Source organism: Carassius gibelio, chromosome A1, assembly GCF_023724105.1.
Source record: "Carassius gibelio isolate Cgi1373 ecotype wild population from Czech Republic chromosome A1, carGib1.2-hapl.c, whole genome shotgun sequence".
Lineage (NCBI taxonomy): Eukaryota > Metazoa > Chordata > Actinopteri > Cypriniformes > Cyprinidae > Carassius > Carassius gibelio.
Genome location: NC_068371.1, coordinates 36,743,116 through 36,765,885, shown reverse-complemented (window position 1 = coordinate 36,765,885; position 22,770 = coordinate 36,743,116). Strand labels below are relative to the sequence as shown.

Here is a 22,770-nt window from a genome sequence, read left to right as displayed (position 1 = left end):
TGAATCAACTAATTAACTCTAAACACCTGCAAAAGATTCCTGAGGCTTTTAAAAACTCCCAGCCTGGTTAATTACTGAAAACCGAAATCATGGGTAAGACTGCTGACCAGAAGGCCATCATTGACACCCTTGCGAGAGGGTAAGACACAGAAAGAAATTTCTGAACGAATAGGCTGTTCCCAGAGTGCTGTATCAAGGCACCTCAGTGGGAAGAGGTGACTGGATCCTGAGGAAGATTGTGGAGAAGGACCGATTCCGGACCTTGGGGGACCTGCTGAAGTGGAGTAGAAACATCCAGAGCCACCGTGCACAGGCGTGTGCAGGAAATGGGCTACAGAGAAGCAGCACTGGACTGTTGCTCAGTGGTCCATAGTACTTTTTTTGGATGAAAGAAATCATTCGGAAATCAAGGTGCCTGAGAAAATGCCAAAATGCCTGAAGTCCAGTGTCAAGTACTCACAGTCAGTGATGGTCTGGGGTGCCATGTCAGCTGCTGGTGTTGGTCCACTGTGTTTTATCAAGGGCAGGGTCAATGCAGCTGTTGTGCGTTCATGCAAACAAAGATCGTTAGTCTGATCACATTGAACTCACACGTGTTGTTGTATTTCATGCTGCGTCATGCCGTGTATTGGAGTTTACTTTCTTATATAATATTCATATATTATCTAATAGTTAAGTATTCGTTTGTGATGAGTGATTTAATCAGTTATTTATATTTTGTGAGTTAATTTGCAGTGAATATATACAGATGTTGTATTCATATTGTATTCTCTTTATCTGTTTAACAGACCACAACGCAACAACCTATGTCAAATATTTCCATTTGATCCATCACATCTTCAGATGATGTTGTAAGGGATATCACTGCTTACCTGAAAAGTACTATTAAAGAAAAGCTTGAAAGGATTCACATCGACCATGCCTGATTCTCTAACCAGAATCAATGTCCATATTTGTCCGCCAGTAGAACTGAAAATTTAACAAGGTTGACAGAGGTGGTAACCTGCAACAAATTGGTCCTTTGAGCCGGATACTGGTAACAGCAAACAATATGGACACTGCAGCTAGTGATGCACCGGAGCCTGTGGTCAGACCTAAGAGACAAAGTAAACCACCTTCACATCTGAGTGACTATGAGGTTGGCTACATACCCAGTGTCGTAGCGGACGGGCCCGCAGGGCTCGCACTGCGGGGGGGCCCCGCGTTGTGGGGGGCCCCCTAAAAATTGACTCGAATAAATAATTCAAGCGTTTTTATAACGTGAACGTATAGGACTTTTATTTTGGTAGTAATTGCAGCCTACCGTGTTTGCCGATTATGGCCACTGTTGTCCTTGTTATCCAATCACGATTAAGAATTTCCGCAACTGTTAGAGAGTGAAGCTTATGAGCGCAAAATGAGTAAAAGAAAAATGTCAGCGGAGCTCAAAAACGGACTAACGGAGATGCTAGGAGAATGGGTGCTTTGGAGGATTTTAAAGGTAATATTACCTTTATTGAATGTTAAACATCATGAATCTTTGTTGTATACTGCAGATAGAAAAATATTTTGACGTCATGTGCTCCCTTGCATTTTAACAATGTAATTGCTGTTTTATTGTTGGTGTTTCTTTTATTCTTTATTTGTGAAAAGTTCTTAATAAATAAATACGAAATAATTACATACTACTAAATTCCACAGTACTAATTCACGATGTTGAATGAAAAGGTGAATCCCCCATCTAATTATGCGGTGAGGGGCCCCGCCTCCACTCTTGCGGGTGGGCCAATGCAGTTTGTGCTACGCCACTGTACATACCCCCAGTTGACCCTCCTCCAATCTCTTCTTCTCGCTGTCACAGCCAACATAAGAGCCAATCGAGGAAAACGTCCCACAGTAAAGCCAGCTCTCATTCCAGATCCAGTGGTCATTCCATTATCTCTGGTGTGCAAGCTACTTCTGCACTCACAAGCAGTCAGGCAGCCATGGTGGATGAGAGAATCAAGCAGAGGCAGTATGACAACCTACGTCAGCAGATAGAGGAGGACACGTTGGCAGAAATAGAATATCAGATAGATATCAGAGGCTGCAAACACAAGCTAAAGAGGCTCAACGTGTTCAGGAAGAGGCTCTCATGGCAAAGGAAGCACTAACTAACCAATTAGAATGACGACGTAAGCTAAAAAAGGCAGAAACTGACCTAGTAGTGGCCAAACTGGTGAATTCTTTGCTCAGCCAAGACTTGAGTGTGGATGATGCAGGTCCTGAAGGATCCCCAGACACAACCGTGCCACCACCACAGTCACTTCATGCGAGCATAGTCCAGTCTCATGTATCTCAGCAATCTCCCAGCCCTGTATTGTCCATGATGCAAGCCACGCAGACTGTCTCAGAGGCACAGAGCACATCAAGGGGACCATGCATAGTTCAGTCACTCAAAACTCCTCCATTGACATTACAAGCAACTATGCCATTACTGGTTCCAGCTTACACCGCACATCAGTGGTCCGCATGTACAGTCACTCAAACCCAAGGAAGATCACAAATAGCACATTATGAGGAGAATATGTCACATGTCTTGCAGCAGCCAAGCCCAGTCTCAATACCACTACCTCCATTCAGCCTAGTGCAACAAGCAGCGATTCAGCTTGCGACACCATACACAGGTAGTGTTCTGATATCACAGACTAAACCTCCTGTTGCACCCATTGCATCAACCTCACATGTGAATACTCCATTACCAAGGCAGTAAGCCCCTCTTATGAGTCATAACCAGCCTATTACACCCCTCATCATAGAGCACCTCTCTTATCTAACACACCCATCTGCCCTCAACCATATTCACCTCTACCTGTTCCTCAAGCTGGTTACATACCCCAACCCGGGAAAGAACTTCTGATGGCAGCAGCCTATGGCATTCCTCGCCCCACACTGCCAGTGTTTGAGAGTGGCACTGAAAGTGCATTGTTGAAGTTGGCCTTAGATAATCTCTTAAGTCACCATACTCTCATCAGTGAGCAGTACAAATATCAAGTGTTGCTGAGTCACCTGAAATCTGATAGTGCCCAACAACTGGCCAAAGCATATATGCACCACCCACAGCAATACACCACAGCCATGCAAGCTTTGCAGGAGAAGTATGGCCAGCCCAGGCAGCTTGTGCAATCTGAGTTAGGTGCCACTGCTTTCTTTTGCATGACATATTCAGTGATCAGCTGTCCATCAACATATCGCTTTATGCTGGACATGGAAGAAATTGTGGAGTTCTCTGCATTTGTATTTTCTTTTTTTTTTTTTCATGAGTACACCACCCCTTAAAATGGGTGATTCCAATGCATTTAACTCATTCGCCTTATCTGTCCAATCTATAGTAGGCATGCTGAGAACACTGGAAGGTCAAAACGGGCATGAGCTCATGTGTGGTTCTCACGTAGACCTCCTTCTGAGTAAACTGCCACCTGCTTACCGAGACAGCTTCGTAGAATACTGCCTGAGCCATGGAATTCTACAAACTGGTACAGAGAGAACCTATACTCTTCCCAACTTCGCATCCTGGTTACAAATAAAGTCACAAGCTAAACGTATCTCAAGCCGAGCAGCCGCTGTATTTCACTCCGACACTACAAAGCCATCTGGGAAGAGTAAATACACTCCATATCATTGAGAGCGTTCAACACCTGTACTTCTGACATCAGAGAAATCTGTCAAGCCTTCTGCACCGGCACAAGTAAGAGTCATCTCCAAGCCAAAGCCCTATTGTCCTCATTGCGACAACCAAGATCACTATCTCAACTCCTGTGATAAATTCAAAAGGCTGACCACTGCACAGATCATCACCTGGATCGTAGAGGGCAAACATTGTTGGAAGTGTGGTCGGAATCATTCAGCTTACTCCTGTAACCTCAAGCGACCGTGTAAAATCTGCAAAGAGCTTCACCTTACCAGAGCAGTGCTTATGGTGAGCTTACCATCGACACAGATCTATCTAGATAGACCCAACCGCTCACAGAAAATCATGCTAAAAGTAGTCAGAGTTCTCTTGCACAACGGTGGCCAAACAATGGAAGCTCACGCTGTCTTAGATGACGGCTCTGAAATAACTATCGTCCTTCCCCAAGTGGTTCAACAGCTCAGGCTAAATGGAGCTCCAGAAGTTCTTCCCTTGCGGACAATCCACCAGAGCCATACCAAACTTGATGGGTCCACAGTAACTTTTGAGGTGTCTTCTCTCACCAAACCTACAGAGAGGTATGCCATTCAGATTGTTTTTACTGCCTCTGGTTTAAGCCTTGCTGAACATACCCTGTGGCAGCACTCCAGAAAGCACTTGAGAGGTCTGCCCTTACAGCCAGTTGACAACGTCAAACCCTTACTTCTCATAGGGAACTGAAACCTCCTGATGCCAGTTCAGCCAGTGCGAAGAGGAGCAGAGAGCAGCCCCATTGCCATATGTACCAAGCTTGGTTGGGTACTGCAAGGCCCAATGTGTCCAATTCAGCCCCCTAAAGGTCTGCAACAATGTTTGCATATTATGACAGCCCCAACACGTGACGAGCTGTATCAGCATGTTGAGCGCTTGTGGCAAGTTGACACTGTTCCATACAATGAAAAGGTGATGACATAAACAAGACCAACAGTGCTATAACCTTTTGCAGACTGCCTCTGTAAGAGTGAACGTGGATGGTGTCCTGTGGTATGCTACTCCACTGCCGAGGCCCACTCCTATAACTTTGCTTAACGCAGGTATGGAGTCTGTGCTTCCCAGCTTAAGAAACATTGAGAGAAAACTGGCTAAGAATCCTGAGCAAGCACAAGTTTACTGTTCTGAGATTCAAAAGCTTGAATCAGCAGGCTACATTGTTAAGATAACACCAGATGTGGTAAACAAGTCCACAGAGTCAAGGTTCATTCCCCACCACATAGAGCACCACAATGGAAAGGATCGAATAGTCTACAACTGTTCCTTCCAGTACCATGGTCAGAGCTTGAATGAACAACTCCTTCCAGGGCGAACACTTGGGCCATCTCTGTTGGGCGTGATCTTGAGGTTCCGGCAACATGCAGTTGCAGTGAGCGGGGACATAAAAGGCATGTTCCACCAAGTACATTTATTACCTGGTGACAAATTGGTCCTGCGATTCATCTGGAGGAACATGAACCAGGAAGCTCACCCAGACATTTACGAGTGGCAGGTACTTCCCTTCGGTACGACCTGCAGCCCGTGCTGCGCCACTTATGCTCTTCAGTATCATGCCCAAGAATACCGACATAACATGGCTGGACTAGTTGACATTGTGGAGACCTCATTCTATGTTGATAACTGTCTTCACAGTACCCCCGATCAAGGTTAGGCCAAGGCCATAATAGATGGATTGCGTCAGTCCTTGCTACAGGGAGGCTTTGGAATCCGACAATGGGCATCCAATGTGCCATCCATTCTCCGGCACCTTCCTTTAGAAGCCAGATCAGCTAGTAATGAGTGCTGGTTGTCTCAGAGTAGCACTGACCTGCAAGAACTTACACTCGGCCTACAATGGAATTGCCTCGACGACACCCTCGGGTATAGAAACCGTGTAGTAGAGCCTGCTCAGCCCACTATGAGGAACCTGTATAAGACTTTGGCAAGCCAATATGACCCCTTGGGGTTCATCCTTCCCTTCACCACGAGGGCAAAGACTCTGATCCAGGATCTCTGGAAACACAACCTAAGCTGGGATGACCCTATTGAACCCTTACATCTGCGTGAGAAATGGTCCACATGGATTGCAGAGCTTTCCAGTATCATTTACATTTACATTTACATTTATTCATTTAGCAGACGCTTTTATCCAAAGCGACTTACAGATGAAGACAGTGGAAGCAATCAAAAACAACAAAAAGAGCAATGATATATAATTGCTATAACAAGTCTCAGTTAGGTTAATACAGTACACGTAGCATGAGATTTTAACTAATATAATAAATAAAAAGAAAACAGATAGAATAAAAAAATAAAAGAATAGAGCAAGCTAGTTAGAGGTCTTTACACATACACACACACACATATACAATTGCATAATAAATGAAAAGAAAATAGAATACAAAAAGATTAGAAAGGTAGTTAGATTTTTTAAAGAATATAATTAGAATAGTGAATGTTAAGGTTAGAGGGTCAAATAAAGATGGAAGAGATGTGTTTTAAGCCGATTCTTGAAGATGGATAAGGACTCAGTTGCTCGGATTGAGTTGGGGAGTTTATTCCACCAGAAGGGAACATTTAATTTAAAAGTCTGTAAAAGTGACTTTGTGCTTCTTTGGGATGGCACTCAATCAAGCGACGTTCACTTGCAGAACGCAAGCTTCTAGAGGGCACATAAGTCTGAAGTAACGAATTTAGGTAAATGGGTGCAGAGCCAGTGGTAGTTTTGTGGGCAAACATCAATGCCTTGAATTTTATGCGAGCAGCTATTGGAAGCCAGTGCAAATTGATAAACAGAGGTATGACTTGTATTCTTTTTTGCTCATTAAAAAATAATCTTGCTAATTGTAAAGGTTTGATAGAATTGGCTGGAAGACCTGCCAAGAGGGCATTGCAATAGTCCAGCCTGGACAGAACAAGAGCTTGAACAAGGAGTTGTGCAGCATGTTCTGAAAGAAAGGGCTTGATCTTCTTGATGTTGAATAAACAAATCTGTAGGATCGGACAGATTTAGCAATGTGGTCTGAGAAAGGCAGCTGATCATCAATCATAACTCCAAGGCTTCTAGCTGTTTTTGAAGGAGTTATGGTTGATGTGCCTAACTTGATGGTGAAATTGTGATGGAACGAGGGGTTTGCAGGAATCACAAGCAGTTCTGTCTTGGCAAGGTTGAGTTGAAGGTGATGGTCCATCATCCAGGAAGAAATGTCAGTTAGACAAGCTGAGATGCGAATGGCTACCGTCGGATCATCAGGATGGAATGAGAGGTAGAGTTGAGTGTCATCAGCAAAGCAGTGGTATGAAAAGCCATGTTTCTGAATGACAGAACCTAATGATGCCATGTAGACAGAGAAGAGAAGTGGTCCAAGAACTGAGCCCTGAGGCACCCCAGTACAATTGGGTATCACCAAACTACAATTCCTTCGACCTTATGCTCCTGGCAAGTCCAACACTCCGTATGTCTTTTGCGACGCCTCGGAGAGGGTATATGGATCTGTCGCCTACCTTCAGGTCACCGACGAGAGTGATGAAGTCCATGTCACCTTTGTCCTTGCTCGATCTAGAGTGGCCCCTCAGGAATGTCTATCTATGCCCCGCCTGGAGTTGTGCGCCACGCTCTCTGGAGCTCAAATGGCCAAAGTCATACAGACTGAACTTACCATTCCCATACACCAAGTCACATACTGGACCGATTCAACCACAGTGCTGCATTGGTTAAAATCAGAATCTTGCCAATACAAAGTCTCTGTGGGGTCCAGAGTAGCCAAGATCCAGACATTGACAGATGTTTCCAGATGGTGGTATGTTGACTCTGCTAGAAATCCCGCTGACCACATTACCAGGGGTCTTACCTTAGCGGAACTAGCTTGCCCTCACCAATGGAGATCCGGTCTTTCCATCCTGACTCAACCACAGAATAAGTGGCCAGCATTGCCCAGTACAGAATCTGAACCAGACCTGAGTGAGATGAAAAGAGCATCCTTTGTTTGAGCAATCACAGTTGTTCCCAGTCAAGTGCCTTTAGACATCAGTCAATTCAGAACCTGGAAGGAGCTACTTCAAGCAACTGTGGAGTCCTGTGATGGGGCGGACAACTCTGACAACTCTTCTGAAGCCTCAAGGTATATACAGGCAGAGAAGCTCCCCTTAGCACAGGCACAGCTTGATTCATTTCCAGAAGAATTGCGGGCTTTGAAAGCTGGACAATTCATCTCAACAGACAGCCGATTGAGGTCTCTCGCCCCAGAATACGACAAAGATACTGGTTTAATCAGAGGGAGGACGACTTCGTCGTATTGAAACCCTGCCTCCTGATGTCACTCACCCTATCGTTCTAGACCCTCAACATCAGGTCACAAAGTTGCTCATCCAAGACATAGATCAACAGCTCAATCATCCTGGTGCAGAACGAGTACTAGCAGAGCTACGCCGTCGATACTGGGTGCTTAAAGTGAAGTGAAGTGACATTCAGCCAAGTATGGTGACCCATACTCAGAATTTGTGCTCTGCATTTAACCCATCCGAAATGCACACACACAGAGCAGTGAACACACACACACACACACTGTGAGCACACACCCGGAGAAGTGGGCAGCCATTTATGCTGCGGCGCCCGGGGAGCAGTTGGGGGTTCGATGCCTTGCTCAAGGGCACCTAAGTCATGGTATTGAAGGTGGAGAGAGAACTGTACATGCACTCCCCCCACCCACAATTCTGTCCGGCCCGAGACTAGAACCCACAACCCTTCGATTGGGAGTCCAACCCTCTAACCATTAGGCCACGACTTCCCCAAAGGAAGTGAAGCTGTGCGCAGACACCAACATTTCTGTCAGGATTGCAAATTTTGGTGCTCCAAGCCACAGAACCCAAAGATGGCTGACCTTCCACCATGCAGGCTACGTCTGTTCAAGCCACCATTCTTCTTCACTGGTGTAGACTGCTTCGGGCCCTTTCAGGTGAAGATAGGTCGACATCAAGAAAAGAGATGGGGGATCTTATATAAGTGCTTGACGACCAGATGTTTACATCTTGATGTCCTTGAACACCTAGACACAGACGCCTTTCTCCTGTCGTTACGACGCTTTATAGCCCGCAGAGGGATACTATGATATACTAGAGATACTATGTGACAACGGCACAAACTTCACTGGAGGCGATCATGAGTTAAGAGAATCCTTTAGTCAAATGACTCCTGAACTTCAGACACAACTGGCTAAACAGCAGATCCAGTTTCGCCATATCCCACCGAGCGCCCCTCACTTTGGCGGTACATGGGAGCGAGAGGTGAAGTCAGTTAAGAGTGCTTTGCGAGTCATTTTACGGGAACAATCCGTGCCCGAATCTGTGCTGCAAACATTACTATTGGAAGTAGAGGGCATACTCAATTCCAAGCCACTTGGCTATGTTTCATCGGACATTGCAGACCCGGACCCGGTGACCCCGAACATGTTACTCATGGTACGCGGTAATGCCTCCTTACCACAAGTCCTTTATGACTCCAACGAGCTCTTGGGCAAACGCAGGTGGCGACATAGCCAGGTATTGGCTGATCAGTTCTGGACTGCTTTCATATGCAACTATCTACCAGAACTACAGGGCAGACAGAAATGTACATCGGATGGCAAAGGGTTGGCAGTAGGACAAGTGGTGCTCCTAATTGACCATCAACTCCCACGAGCACTATGGCCTGTGGGTAGCGTGACAGAGACCTATGCAGGAGCAGACAAGAGGATTCGGACAGCTAAAGTCAAAGTCAAAGACAAAATGTATCTGCGTCCTGTTTTGAAACTGATTCCACTTCCTCCAAAGAAGGAAGAGGATAAAGACACTTTGGATGGCCTTTCTTAAGGGCTACAATTAGCCTGCCGGTAATTTGGGGCGGCAATGTCAGAAAGACCATCGGAACGGAAATTAAGAAACTGTTTCTGACGGACTGATATTGTAGTTGCTACTTCCAGTAGACTGATGCAATAGCCAGCTCCAGACGTTCGCTCTCCATTATTGCTCAATGTTGTGCGTTCATGCAAACAAATGTGAGTAATCATGTAAATATTTAATTAACACTTTGTAGTTATAATTGTGAATGTCTGGCGATCTGTGGAATGTTTTTGAGATGTGTAATGACGATCGCGATTTGACCGCGGATAGGCGCTAATTTCCATAAGCCGCGTTAGTCTGATCACATTGAACTCACACGTGTTGTTGTATTTCATGCTGCATCATGCCGTGTATTGTAGTTTACTTTCTTACACTGTAAAAAATTGTGCCGTTAAATAACAGTAATTTACTGGCAGCAGGGGCGCCAGTAAAGTACTGTTAATTTACAGCTTTCAACCATTAATTTACCACTCACATTTCACACATTTTTTTTTACAATATTTTACCTTAAATTATACCATGGAAATTAACTTCTCTCCCACTGCTTCAAACAGTTCGAGTTTAAAAGCTAGCATTCCTATGATGTTAGTACTATGAACTTATTCCATTTGAGTCCACTGAGAAGGAATATTTCTTAATATAAAAAAGCAAACACTTAATGTGTAGTAGTAAAGAAACTAAATGCATGACTTTAACTTAAATCACTGCAGTTAATTGTCAGCTATAGCACACGTGTATGTGCTGAAGTACTTAACACAGAGATCACCACTGTATCAGCATCTTTATATAAAGCAGCAGAAAATCAGAAATTGTGGCTCATCATTGACTGAAGCACAGGCTCTACTCTCCAGAACAATGGTGAACAACAAAACTGCATTAAACTAACAGATCCCTCTTGTGAAAACACATTAATACAGTTGAGTTCAGTATTTTCTCTCATTATCAGTGTATGACTTTGCATACATTTTTTTCTATGAATGTTCACAAATATTTTAGTTAAATAATTTTTTTTCATTTGGTAAATCTGACATTTACATTTAACAGTATATTACTGTTATTACTTGACTTAACGGCAACAAACTGTAGAAAAACACTTTTTTTTGCTAGCAACCATTAATTTATGGCAACAAACTGTAGAAAAACAGTTATTTACTGGCAGCAGGGGTACCAGGAAATAACAGTTTTTCTACAGTTTGTTTCCTGTAAATTAATTACAGTTTATTACTGTTAAATTATGTTTCATGCTGTTTTTTCTTCATATAAAATGTTTAACCCTTTAAACCCCACAACAAAATCCTCAGTTTTAAATGAACACTTATAATGTGAGCACACTACAGAGTGTTTGAGTAACACTGAATTAGTGAAGTTAATGAGATAATTATGTGATTAATTGATGATTGAGCATGAGTGATGAACACCTGCTATTAACAAACATAATTACTAAAGGAAAGAGAAACACAAGGAATACAACTGACTTGAGCCACTGCCTTAGATGAAATCAACTGAAATAAAATAATTCATAAAATCTCTCAAGATCTGATTAAACGACTCATAAAACAGCTTCACCAGATTCACATTACTAACCAGACTGACTTTATTTCTGTCAGATGTCTACAGAAGATCTTATTGAGAGTTAAATAGGTTTAGGTGTTTTTTTCACTACCATGATGGAGATCAGTGTTTACTTTAGTTGGGCTCTTGAACGTGACTTTAAAACAACTATGTTTTTTTTTACATGCTGTAACAATGCATTTTTGGAACCTGTTATAGTGAAAAAAAAAAAAAAAGTAAACAGAAGAAAAAAAAAACTGGTATTGCTGTTCATAGATTGACAACAACAAACACTCTATTATTTCTGATCCAATCCCGTGTCCCTTCTCTTATTGAATATTGACACTACAGCAAAATAAGAAACACTGCTGAGCCATAAGTTATGAAAGACTGTTAAGAAAATTTCACTCATAAAAAAAACCTGCGCTGATATTTAGACAGAAACATCAATAATCAGTGTATGAATCACAACAATGGTGACAATCCACAAAATAAATAAACAGATAAGTTCTGAACTTCACAAAACATGCTACTAAAACTTAAGACAAAATCAAAATTATAAGCACATAAGAATTCAAGAAAATAAGTGAACAATTCAGCATCATAATTTATTCATGCCGCAATGCATGCTGGGAGTCATGGATGAGTTTTATCCTGTGCTGGTACCCAGCATGCTTTGCATCATAAACCTTTTGATTATCACCATTGTTGAGATTCATATGCTGATTGTTGATGTCTCTCTTTTAGTGTGGAGCACACCGCTGCCCAAAATATTTAAAACTCAAACTATTGTTAAAAAATATGTTCAGATTATCACATTACGGTTCATTATCATAAAATGTAAGGAAAAAAAAATTGTGTAATTCACTCAAATATTGCAACACCAAACTAATATTTGACTACTATAGTAACACTTTAAGTCATTCTATTAGATCATGCCTAACAGAAACAGTGCCATAATCACTTGATTATCAAAATTGACATTGCAGCAACAGATGTACAATAAAGATACAAATACAGCAATGAAACAAAATTTTAAGCACAAAAGTCAAGGGTCAGGAGCCCAACTAACGCAAACACTGATCTCCGCAATGGTGATGCTAAAATAAACTAACATTATCATCTGCAGCTCTGTAATTCTCAATAAGATCTTTTGATCTCTGATCTGAAAGAAATAAAGTCAGTCTGGTTAGTAATGAGTGAAGTTGGTAAAGCTGTTTGTTGATTGTATACATCTTCGGTTGATTTCGTTTTAAGCTGTGGCTGAAGTCAGTTGTAGTTCTTGTGTGTGTCTTGTTTCTTTTTTCTTCAGTGATTCTAATGGTTAACAGCAGCTGTTGATCATTGTCTGAATTCACTCATTAGTTTTCATTCTCTCTATCAGGTGGACTACATTAGTAAACTCATGTAGGGAATAGTGAATGAGGGTGTAGGGTGTGATTTGAAACACAGGCGCTGAGTGTTGACTTTGAACGTTGCTAATTTACGATATATAGCAGCAGGCTACCTTCTCGAAAACGATAAATATTACCCAGAATGCACTGTTTTAATGAAAAACAGTATGTTACTGTCGAAATTTGGCCGTTTTTTACAGCAATTTTTAACAGTGTATATAATATTCATATATTATCTAATAGTTAAGTATTCGTTTGTGATGAGTGATTTAATCAGCAGAGGTGGAGAGTCCAGGGGTCAGAAAGTAAAAGTCCTGCCACATTTTTGCTCCACCCATGAACTCAGCAGCTGATTTCACCAGAGGAGGAAACAAGTCATTCCTTCCAAGTCACAAACTAGTCTCAACTCAAATCCCAAGTCCTCAAAGAGTTAAAGTCAATGAGATAATTAAGAGACTAATTAAATGATGATTGTGCATTGGTGATGAACACCTGCTGTTATTGTGCGTTACAGAGGATCAGATGCTGATGTTTTATTGGTTAAAATTATGCCACCATCATTGAGATCAGTGTTTGCTTCAGTTGGGCTCTTGACCTTTGGTTTCTTATGTTAGATATTTCTCTGTAAAAGTACATGTGCTGTTATAAAACAGTGCGATCTGTGCTTTGCAGAAAACCGTTACTAGCTCCTTTTACATGATGAAGTAATTATTAGGCATCAGCCTGTTTATTTCCAAAACAATTTTATGTATTTATTATTAACAAATGTTCAGTTTTTAAATAACCTACCTTGTGGAACAGTTGGTTTAATCACTATAATGAATACATTTCCTAATGTATGTAATAAATATAAATTTTTTTGAAATCTTTTCCTAATAAGACGCACAGACATCATGACCCAGCATATGAATCTCAACAATGGTGACAATCAACAAAACACTTCAAGTTGAAGTGCATGCTGGGTAACACCATAGTAAAAACTCTGATTATGCACTGTAGCATGAATAATTATTGTAACCACTGTTGAGGATCATATGATAAGTGCTCATGTCTAAAATCCCGAGCCTGTACAATTTTTTCCCCCAATATTTAAGCATTACAATAATATTTATTTAATAGGACTTTTTTGTAGTTCAGTAATTGCTGAACATAATTTAACAAACCAAAGAGAGACACCTTCATGAAGTAAATTAAAGTATTAAAATGTTTTAGATAAAAAAGGGCAATTAAATTTTCTACTTCAAGCTTTTAATTCAGCAATGTGTTAATGTTTACTACGTAACACAACAGCAAGTGTTTAAAAGCAAATTACTTTGAATTATTAAAAGGGTCAAGAGCCCAACTAAAGCAAACACTGATCTCCATGATGGTGGATTCACCACGATTATGGTGACAAAGTTTTTTTTTTTTTTTTTCCAGTTGATTTCATCCAAGGCTGTGCTTAAAGTCAATTGTAGTTCTTGTGTTTCTCTTTTCTTCAGTGATATTGATTGTTAACAGCAGGTGTTCATCTCTAATGCAGAATTATCATTTAATTAGTCACTTAATTATCTCATTGACTTTAACTCTTTGAGGACTTGGGATTTGACTCAAGACTTGTTTGTGACTTGGAAGGAATGACTTGTTTCCTCCTCTGGTGAAATCAGCTGCTGGGTTCATGGGTGGAACAAAAATATGGCAGGACTTTTACTTTCTGACCCCTGGACTCTCCACCTCTGTTAATCAGTTATTGATATTTTGTGAGTTAATTTGCATTGAATATATACAGATGTTGTATTCATATTGTATTCTCTTTATCTGTTTAACAGACCACAACGCAATATACTATCTCAAATACTGCCATTTGATCCATCACATCTTCAGATGATGTTGTAAGGGATATCACTGCTTACCTGAAAAGTACTATTAAAGAAAAGCTTGAAAGGATTCACATCGACCATGCCTGATTCTCTAACTGGATCAACTCGATCAACCGCTCGAATTGCTCCAGCTCGGATCTCAAGCAGTGGATGTCCTGAAGCCGGTTGCTCGGGTGTTTGGTGACCGCGGTCTGTGTGCGTAGAGTCCCGGCGTATGTCTCCGCTTCTAGCGCTTAGGACTCTTGGCAAATCGTGATTCCGGTCCGGAACGTACACGTTTTCCTTAACTTTTGCCTCATCAGGGTTTATATCCGGCGGCTGTTAGTCACTCTACGCAGCTACCCGCGTGTCAAAATAAGGGCGAGACACTAACATTTGGGATGAAATCTAATTTTGGTGTAAATTAAAGTATTTAACAACCTGTAGTTCTCTATGAGAGATCGCTAATGTGTCGTCATCATGACGTTTCCCCAGTGGTGAACGCAAAGCATTTTGGGAATCCGCGGCACAAACATTAGGCGCTAGACTTCTTTGTATGAGGGAAGAACACAGTGTTCAAGATACTGTCTACCTATAAACTGCAACATAAAGCTTAAGAATGGAATATCCTTTTATCATTTTCCAGCGGGGAAAAGTAATAGTACAAGCCATGTTTCAGAGGTGACAAAAAGGGCGACGAATGGCATGGATAGCAGCGGTAAGGAGGCCAAGCTTACCTTCGATAACACTCCACCACACATGATGGTGTTCAAAGCATTTTCACAAAGGTAAGTTACAATTACTCCCTGTAAATGTTAACTGTTAACTAGCATGAAATGGCTAGAAAATGAGCTTAAGTTACCAATGTACTAAAGCGTAACGTTAATCAGTTTTAAATGTCGTACATTTAGGCTACATTGCAATTTATTTGGTAACTGTGTTTGCAGGCAAACCTGCCTATGAAATGTTGGAAGGTGATCCTGCTTTGATTACAGGAATAAATTAGTTTAAAATATATTAAAATAGAAAAGTAATTTTAAATTTTCATAATATTTCACAATATTACTGTATTTATTATTATTATTATTATTATTATTTTATCAAATAAATGCAGCCTTGGTGAGCAGAAGATGCTTCTTTTAAAAACATTTAAAAATCTTACTGACCCCAAAGCTTTGAAAGCTAGAGTATGTTTCCCCCCTGTGTATAGCTAATCTGGATTCCTAAGGAATAGAGGTTGTGATATGACACGATTTCTTTATATTGTTACTGTCAGACACTACACCTGCACCTGAGATGGAAGGTCCTGTGAATTCACCTCCTTTATCTTTATTAAGGAAGAATTGTGCAAAATGAGTGTTCTTTGGTTGCAAACACAATTACATAACTTAAATAGTAGTAACAACCAACTTTCAGTTTCTTTACATATTTAACATGTAAATACATTAAGATGAATACATTAACATGTAAATACATTTAGATGAATATTATTATATGATTATAAAGAGTCAATAGAAATGATGAGAAACTGAAAATGTATGAGGTAGGTTGTGTGTGATAAGTCACAGACACATGACTCTTCTCTGGCTGGTGCGCTGCTGAGTCTCACGCAGTCTAAATGGAACCACTGTATAGGACAGCTCTGATTATCGAAAGCTAACATGTCATCAAACTCTTCAGGCTGTCTGTAAAAGCACCACAACACAGCCTTTTCACATGCCCTTCTTTTGGGCTTGAGGGTGTTACCTTGACCAGTCGCGAGAGTTCCCAAATGTCACGTTTCACATTTTTCGTTCTTTCTGGAATATTTTTACTCGAAACTAGTTATTTAGATACAGACCTTAGATTTGTGGGATTTAATTGAAGACATAAATGGCTACAGTCATAAATGTGGCTATAATTCAGACTAGCAACATTAATGAATGAATGATATAATTCTAGTCTGTCTCTGCCTTAAAACAGAATCAGAGAAGGAAAATGCAGAACTCCAGATTAATGCAAGCTGCATGGACGTGTTAAATACTGTTCATGGCACTTATGAATGTACTAGATGAGAAAGATGGTAGATGTTTTAATGCATTCAAAACCAAGGCTTTAAACATTCGATTCAGCAATGTGAAGGTTGAAGTGGTAAGTCGTTTACCCAGGATACGCCGGCCTCTCTCTGTGTTTCTACAGTCAGGATTAAATCGACGTCATGTTGCTTCACTAACGTTAATGACTGACTAATTCCAGGAAACACTGGACTCACATTGAGTTGATATGAATCAACATAGAATGAAACAACACTCATCTGTTTCACTGGGTTAATGGAAACTTCTTCAAAGGGTGCAGTATCACAAAGTTTTACGAGCAATTAGAACAACTCACAGAGCAAAATATAACAATGCATTTACAGTGTGTGTAAATCAACCAAAAGAAGTGTTTGAACACACTACAAATATAATCAGAAAGGAATCAAACCATTTAAATTAAATCAGAACATGATTATGTGGTTTATAATCTGCATACGGTACTACACAAACAAGCTATTTATTAAAAATGAAACAAAATTAACAATTAAAAACAGAAGGCAGATCAAATGTCAATATTTTGCAATTTTTCAACAACCAAACGTAATGTGCATTCCTGTTAATTCCTGTTCCATGACTGTTGCATTACATGTAACATTGCTTAACAATGTTGACACCCAGGAAGTGACATTATTTGGATGTTTTTACAACATGGCATGAAGACAAGTTTAAAAAATATACAATTAATTGTGTTGACTACATTAATCAATCTCAACTATTCAACCGTGTTAAGTTACTATAATAAGAAAATCTAACAACAGCTTCACAAGTTTATCAATAGCCAAAAACCAACCATTGGCTCCCGTCTGGTTAGACCCTCCTTATCATTTAGGATTTACGTCCAATTACGTAACCTGTTCATGGACAGTGCCATCTAAATCACAAGTCAGGCAAAATTTGCTCTAACATTAACAGAAAGAATGTAAACGAATTGAAAAATTACTTTGTAAAGTTATAATGATGCTTTCTTTCTCTCCTTGTCTTGGAAAACAGGCAGGCTGGTCACAACTGATGTGTATTAGCCAGATTGAGATAACCCTATCTGTACCCTTTCGTCTGTAATTTTATGTCCACATTTATGACTAGCCTGCTGTCCACACCCTCTCGCTCACACTCACAGCCGTCCAGATCCTGCTGTACACTGAGAGGAGAAGCAGCACAACGCATACAGAGACTCACAGGTACATACTGTGCACACAGTTTTTTATTAAAGTGAAGGCTGTGCTTTTGTTATATGTCAAGTATTATAAATTCATATGTTACTGAAATTTGCATTGATAAGTCTGTGCTATTATGATAATATATACAGTGTGTGCTGTTTGTGGTATGTACTATAGCAAAGGAAAAATGAGCAGAACAAGATTAGGAAAGAGAGAAAACGACATGACGAATAAAAAGAACTGTCTATTTTCCAATTCCTTGTTTTCATGTTTGTGCACTCACAGGTTTTTGATAATGGAGAAAAACTACACCCCCCCACATTATTCTAATCCTCATATGGGCCAGACAGACATAAACTACCCTGGACCGCAGGCAGCATACCCACCTCAAGCAGGTCAGCTGACCTTCCACTTCTGTCAGTTATATGAACCAACAGGATGATTATGCACCAATGTAATCAAAGTAGTGAAACTTTAGAGTCTCAACCCCAAAATTTGAGCCAATATTCAACGATCATTGTTGTAGAAACTCCCTATGTGTTATCAGTATAATGGAAAGGGTTATAAGGAAGTCAGATATATGATGTTTTAATCTGTGACCTCAGATGTTCCCTGTAAAACAAACATAGACTTTGGCTTGTGTGATCTGAGATTATGATTCATGGGTGTGAGTGGGAAAATATTTTATATATTTATATATATATATAAAATCATCCTGGAAGTTATCAGAAGAATGAAAGTTTTAGAAAAAAACTAAAATAAAATATGCCTTGGGTTTCCTGGTCATCTCAGAGTCACACAGCAATGAAGCTAATTTTATGGCTGAACCTCACAATGTCCATCCATCAACCAAAGCTTCACAACTGTATATTGTGACGTTAATGATCCTGAACACACTACTTAAGTAATGTCCTGTTTTAAAAAGGCTTAACCTTCTTACGTTATTCAAGTAGTTTGTAAAATTTCTGAACTTGGTTCCAAACAATCAGGAATCAAACAATTCAGTGTAATCAACCAGTGTTTTGGCTCTTTTACAGGTCCACATGCTGCACCTTCCCAGCCACCTCCATATGGGTTTGGGCAGCCAACCTTCATTGTCCAGCCCACGATGGGCCCTGTAGGTGAGTCTTCAGCACCCAAGACCAATTATTTCTAATATAACAAGCAGAATCACAAATGAGAAAATCACAATTTGTGTGTCACCATTGTAGTGGTCAGTGTTTGCTTTAGTTGGTATCTTGACCCTTCAGCTATTAACTTTAGATTTTGTGTGGCTGTGATAACTGAGTTATGACATACAGACAGACCAGAGCCAAGGAAATCTTATGGTATTAATTGTGGTTTGGACTAATTGTCATGGATTGACCTGAGTCCAGGTTTCTTTACTTTGTACTTAAATTAGGTGGATAAAAAAGTGATCCAGCAATTTGTCATAATATGACATGTTTTTAAAAGTCAGTTCTACATAAAGAAAGAGTTCTTTAGTTTACACACACAGACAGGAATCAGCGTGAGCATCACAACAATTGTGACCATCAAAAAAGCATGTTGTAGCCAATAAAAACTCATCCATGGCTCCCATCATGCATTGCAGCTTGAATAAATTATGAGCTGAACTGTCTTTTTAACTTTTTATTCTAACTATATTTTATTTTTTGCTCTTTTTATGTGATTTTTTTTGTATCTAGAGTAGATCTGTTTATCTGAATATGGTGTTTGTCACCGTTGTTGAGATTCATACGCTGATTCTTGTTATCTGTGTGTGCCTAAAATTGAAACTCTTTAATAAAAAAAATCAGAATCACTTGCAAGAAATGCCTACAAAATGTATATAAAAAAACTGACTCTTTCATTGATGAGTCAAAGCTGTTACAATCAATAATGAGACTGAGAGAGAAGAGTTGAAGAGACTGTAAATGAGTTCAGAGATTAAGGTCAAGGAACGATTACATTAAAACATAATCACCAACACCCAATGATTTTTGCTCTTGGCATGACACACTAATTTTAAATTTAAAAAGTTACAAGACAAGATCCCAACTAAAGCAAACACTGATCACTATAATGGTGACAACAGATTGTGATTTTCTCGGTTGGTGATTCTGCTTCTTAACATCAGGTGTCTTCAATAATGGTCAATCATAACTCAATTAACTTCTTAATTATGTCATTAACTTCAACTCTGCTTCAGTGTTACTTTTAACACTGCCTCAGTGTTTATATGAGTCCACACTCAGAGTGTTAAATTAACACTGGGGATATTGCTGTGTACATTTGTACATATGCAGTTGCCCAGATGGGGGTCGTGAATCTCACTGATACGCCAGGCCGCATTACCTGTCCTCACTGCATGACAGACATCATCACGGAAACCGAATATATCAACGGATTGCTCACCTGGTTAATTTGCGGAACCCTTGGGTTCTTTTTGTAAGTATGCACAGATCACTGATATTTAATTCATAAACTGCTGATATTTAGAGCTTGTCTGCTGTGTTTTTTCAGGTGCTGGCCCTGTTGTTTCATCCCGTTCTGTGTGGACGCATGCAAGGATGTGAAACACACCTGTCCAAACTGCAAGAACATCCTCCGCATTTACAAACATTTGTAGCACATGCTACACCAGAGAACCATCAAAAAACGGAGAACTCAAAAGAAGACGCCCAGAAATCAATTTTTGCATTACGTTACAATGCTGTGATCAAAGATATGTCTTTTGTTCTTCTAGTACACAACTACTACAAAGTCTATTAACTTACCCATTGTTGCAATATCTCTATCCAATCCATTCATATATTTCATATGAGAGTTAATGTGTTTATCATTTTGAAATCCTGTAGAACAGAAGCATAGATTAAATCACAACCTGACAAATGTGTAGAACAATAGTTACGCCAGATATTTCTAATAACCGAATTACACTTTCTCTGGAAGGATGAAAGTGTATTTGAAAGTGATGAGAGTTTAATATATATATATATATATTTGAATAAAACAACTCCTGTTTAAGCTCTGTTTGCAATGGAACATCACTTGTTATACACACACTTGAAGCTTCAGTTTGGTGGTGTTTGCCTCAACAATCAAAACATCAATATGCCAAAGAGTCTTTTCATGTTGCAATGAGAGATTTGGCAGAGAGTATATAAATATTCAGAAAAATCTGGAATCCACTGACCTGCAGTATCTAGTTTGGCCTAAAATTTGGGCACATACTCTTTAGTGAGGGATCAGGAAACCCCTTTTATAGATGAAGTGTTGTTTTCTTTGATGCCTCATATCCATTTTTGTTGTTGTTGTAAGAACTTGGACACAACAATCTCAGGTTCACTTCGAGGTCCTGAAGAAACATATATTGAGAGGCTTAAATTTAAAAGATATAGACTGGCCAGGGCTCAAGAAGGACATTAAATGGTCAGTGTTATAGTGTTAAGCACTCACAATGCAGAGGTGAACAAAAGGCTACTCTACTCATCTCAGGTGTTTTTTCTGAATTAGTGAAACTGGATTAGTTCAGTGGCTGCAGGGACACAAGAGGGCAGACAAACCATTTCATTCATGCTTGTTTGGTGTATATTATGCTTACCATCCTCTCCAGTGTCCTTCTGATATACACACAAAAAGGATAAAACCGGTATCTGTAATATCTAGTATCTGACAGGCAAAGAATTGCAAATTGGGTTTTCTGAAAGAAAATATTCATTCATCTTTTTATATCTCTTCATAGCATGCAAAATTAATTGAGCATTTTGGAACATATCCAGGCATAAATCCTAATCACAAATCAATGCATTTTCCATTAAGTTATATATTATGTAACCACATAATTAAAAATATACTGCCTTACACATCTTCAGTGCACAATGGACAGATTTAATGCAGCAAGTACTATACATTACTTTTTATAGTAGCTTCAATGTATAGTTTCTCATGTTTGTAGCAAGTTGTGACAATCGCGACCAGTGAAACACAGGGAGAGAGAGAGATCCAATTGCAAGTAAAAGGGAAGGAACGGGAACTCGAGAAGGCTGGCAACACGAAGGGTAAGGACTCCATACAAACAACAGGAAAAGACTGGTATTTATGGGGAGGCTAATGTCAATAAAGTGAATGCACCTGGTGCAATTATGTAACGGAAACAGGTCAATTTAGCTCAAAGGGAATCATTTAATAATTTAAAGGGAATTTGAACAGAATCACTGTTTCACGGCTGATCAATGAGACGCCCTGTGATTCACTGAACAAGCCATTTAACATCAAATCTGCGCTGGATATTAATATCCAAACTATAGTGAAACACTATCAATTAGCACAGTAACAAGATCGGCAGTTTAAGACATTAACTTGTAAGCACAAAACACAAGATACTTCTCTTTTCAATATGAATAAGGCTTTATTAGATAAATCTAAGACATATAAACTAACCTAACACATAAACGCACACACTCACACATTCACACAAGTTGCAGGAAGGTCGAAAGTTAGGAAAAGATGAGTTTAAGAGAATGGAAATGTGAAATCCCAAGTTTACAGCAATACGTTAAATTGCATAGACATGAACAACCATCAATCACTTAATTAGCGCTCGCATTGAGTTCCTCAATGGGGTTAAAATTATATTAGATACACCAGCACAACAAATATCGGGGGATACGTTGCCTTCGTTTGCTGTGAAAGGGACTCCCGTTGAAAGGGGTATCCCGGTGTCGCTGATTGGCTGGAAGTTCAGTTGGCTGAAGTGACGTCTTGGGGAGCCCGTGCTTGGGCGTTGGCTGAAGCTGGAGTCGTGTGGCTGGTTGGAGTTCAAACGCGCAGACGAGGTCGACGTTACAAAACTTAACTCAGAACACGAAACTCTCAAACGGAAAAGAAAAGAAATAAAGTTTGACGAGACTAGGTTGTGTTCCTTCTCATCGTGCGTCGCAGGGTCTAATTTTGGACGTGATTCCTATAACACGATTATGATATATTTTACAAATAAATGATTGTCAGGACAATATCAAGCAAGAAAATTTGATTACCTCAATACTAGACATGACTATGTATCCTATAGTTATCAAAAGACATACACAATAAGTGATTATACATGATAGTCAAATGTGTGGGTTACACATAAATGAATATGGAGTTAAGCAATGGAACGATTCATTTATAAGTCTTTTTGAGATCATTCTGGTCCATATATAATGTATAAAAAGCAGTTTCTTTGCCATTCTCTGG

At 39.9% G+C, this 22,770-nt stretch overlaps 1 protein-coding gene across 1 annotated transcript; it reads left to right on the top strand.

The window, feature by feature from the left end:
* Nucleotides 1-17,423: 17,423 nt before the first annotated feature.
* LOC128019868 (lipopolysaccharide-induced tumor necrosis factor-alpha factor homolog) lies at nt 17,424-20,559 on the top strand. The gene is made up of 5 exons (XM_052606179.1): nt 17,424-17,571; nt 17,836-17,945; nt 18,588-18,671; nt 19,839-19,980; nt 20,056-20,559. The coding sequence occupies exons 2-5, from the start codon at nt 17,846-17,848 to the stop codon at nt 20,159-20,161; spliced, it is 432 nt and encodes a 143-aa protein (XP_052462139.1). The 5' UTR covers nt 17,424-17,571; nt 17,836-17,845; the 3' UTR covers nt 20,162-20,559.
* The last annotated feature ends 2,211 nt before the right edge of the window (nt 20,560-22,770 follow it).

Coding starts and splice junctions, on each gene's coding strand:
- LOC128019868 (XM_052606179.1), top strand. CDS start 17,846: ATGGAGAAAAACTACACCCCCCCACATTATTCTAATCCTCATATGGGC. Junction 18,672..19,838: donor GCCCACGATGGGCCCTGTAG/GTGAGTCTTCAG, acceptor GTACATATGCAG/TTGCCCAGATGGGGGTCGTG. Junction 19,981..20,055: donor GGAACCCTTGGGTTCTTTTT/GTAAGTATGCAC, acceptor GTGTTTTTTCAG/GTGCTGGCCCTGTTGTTTCA.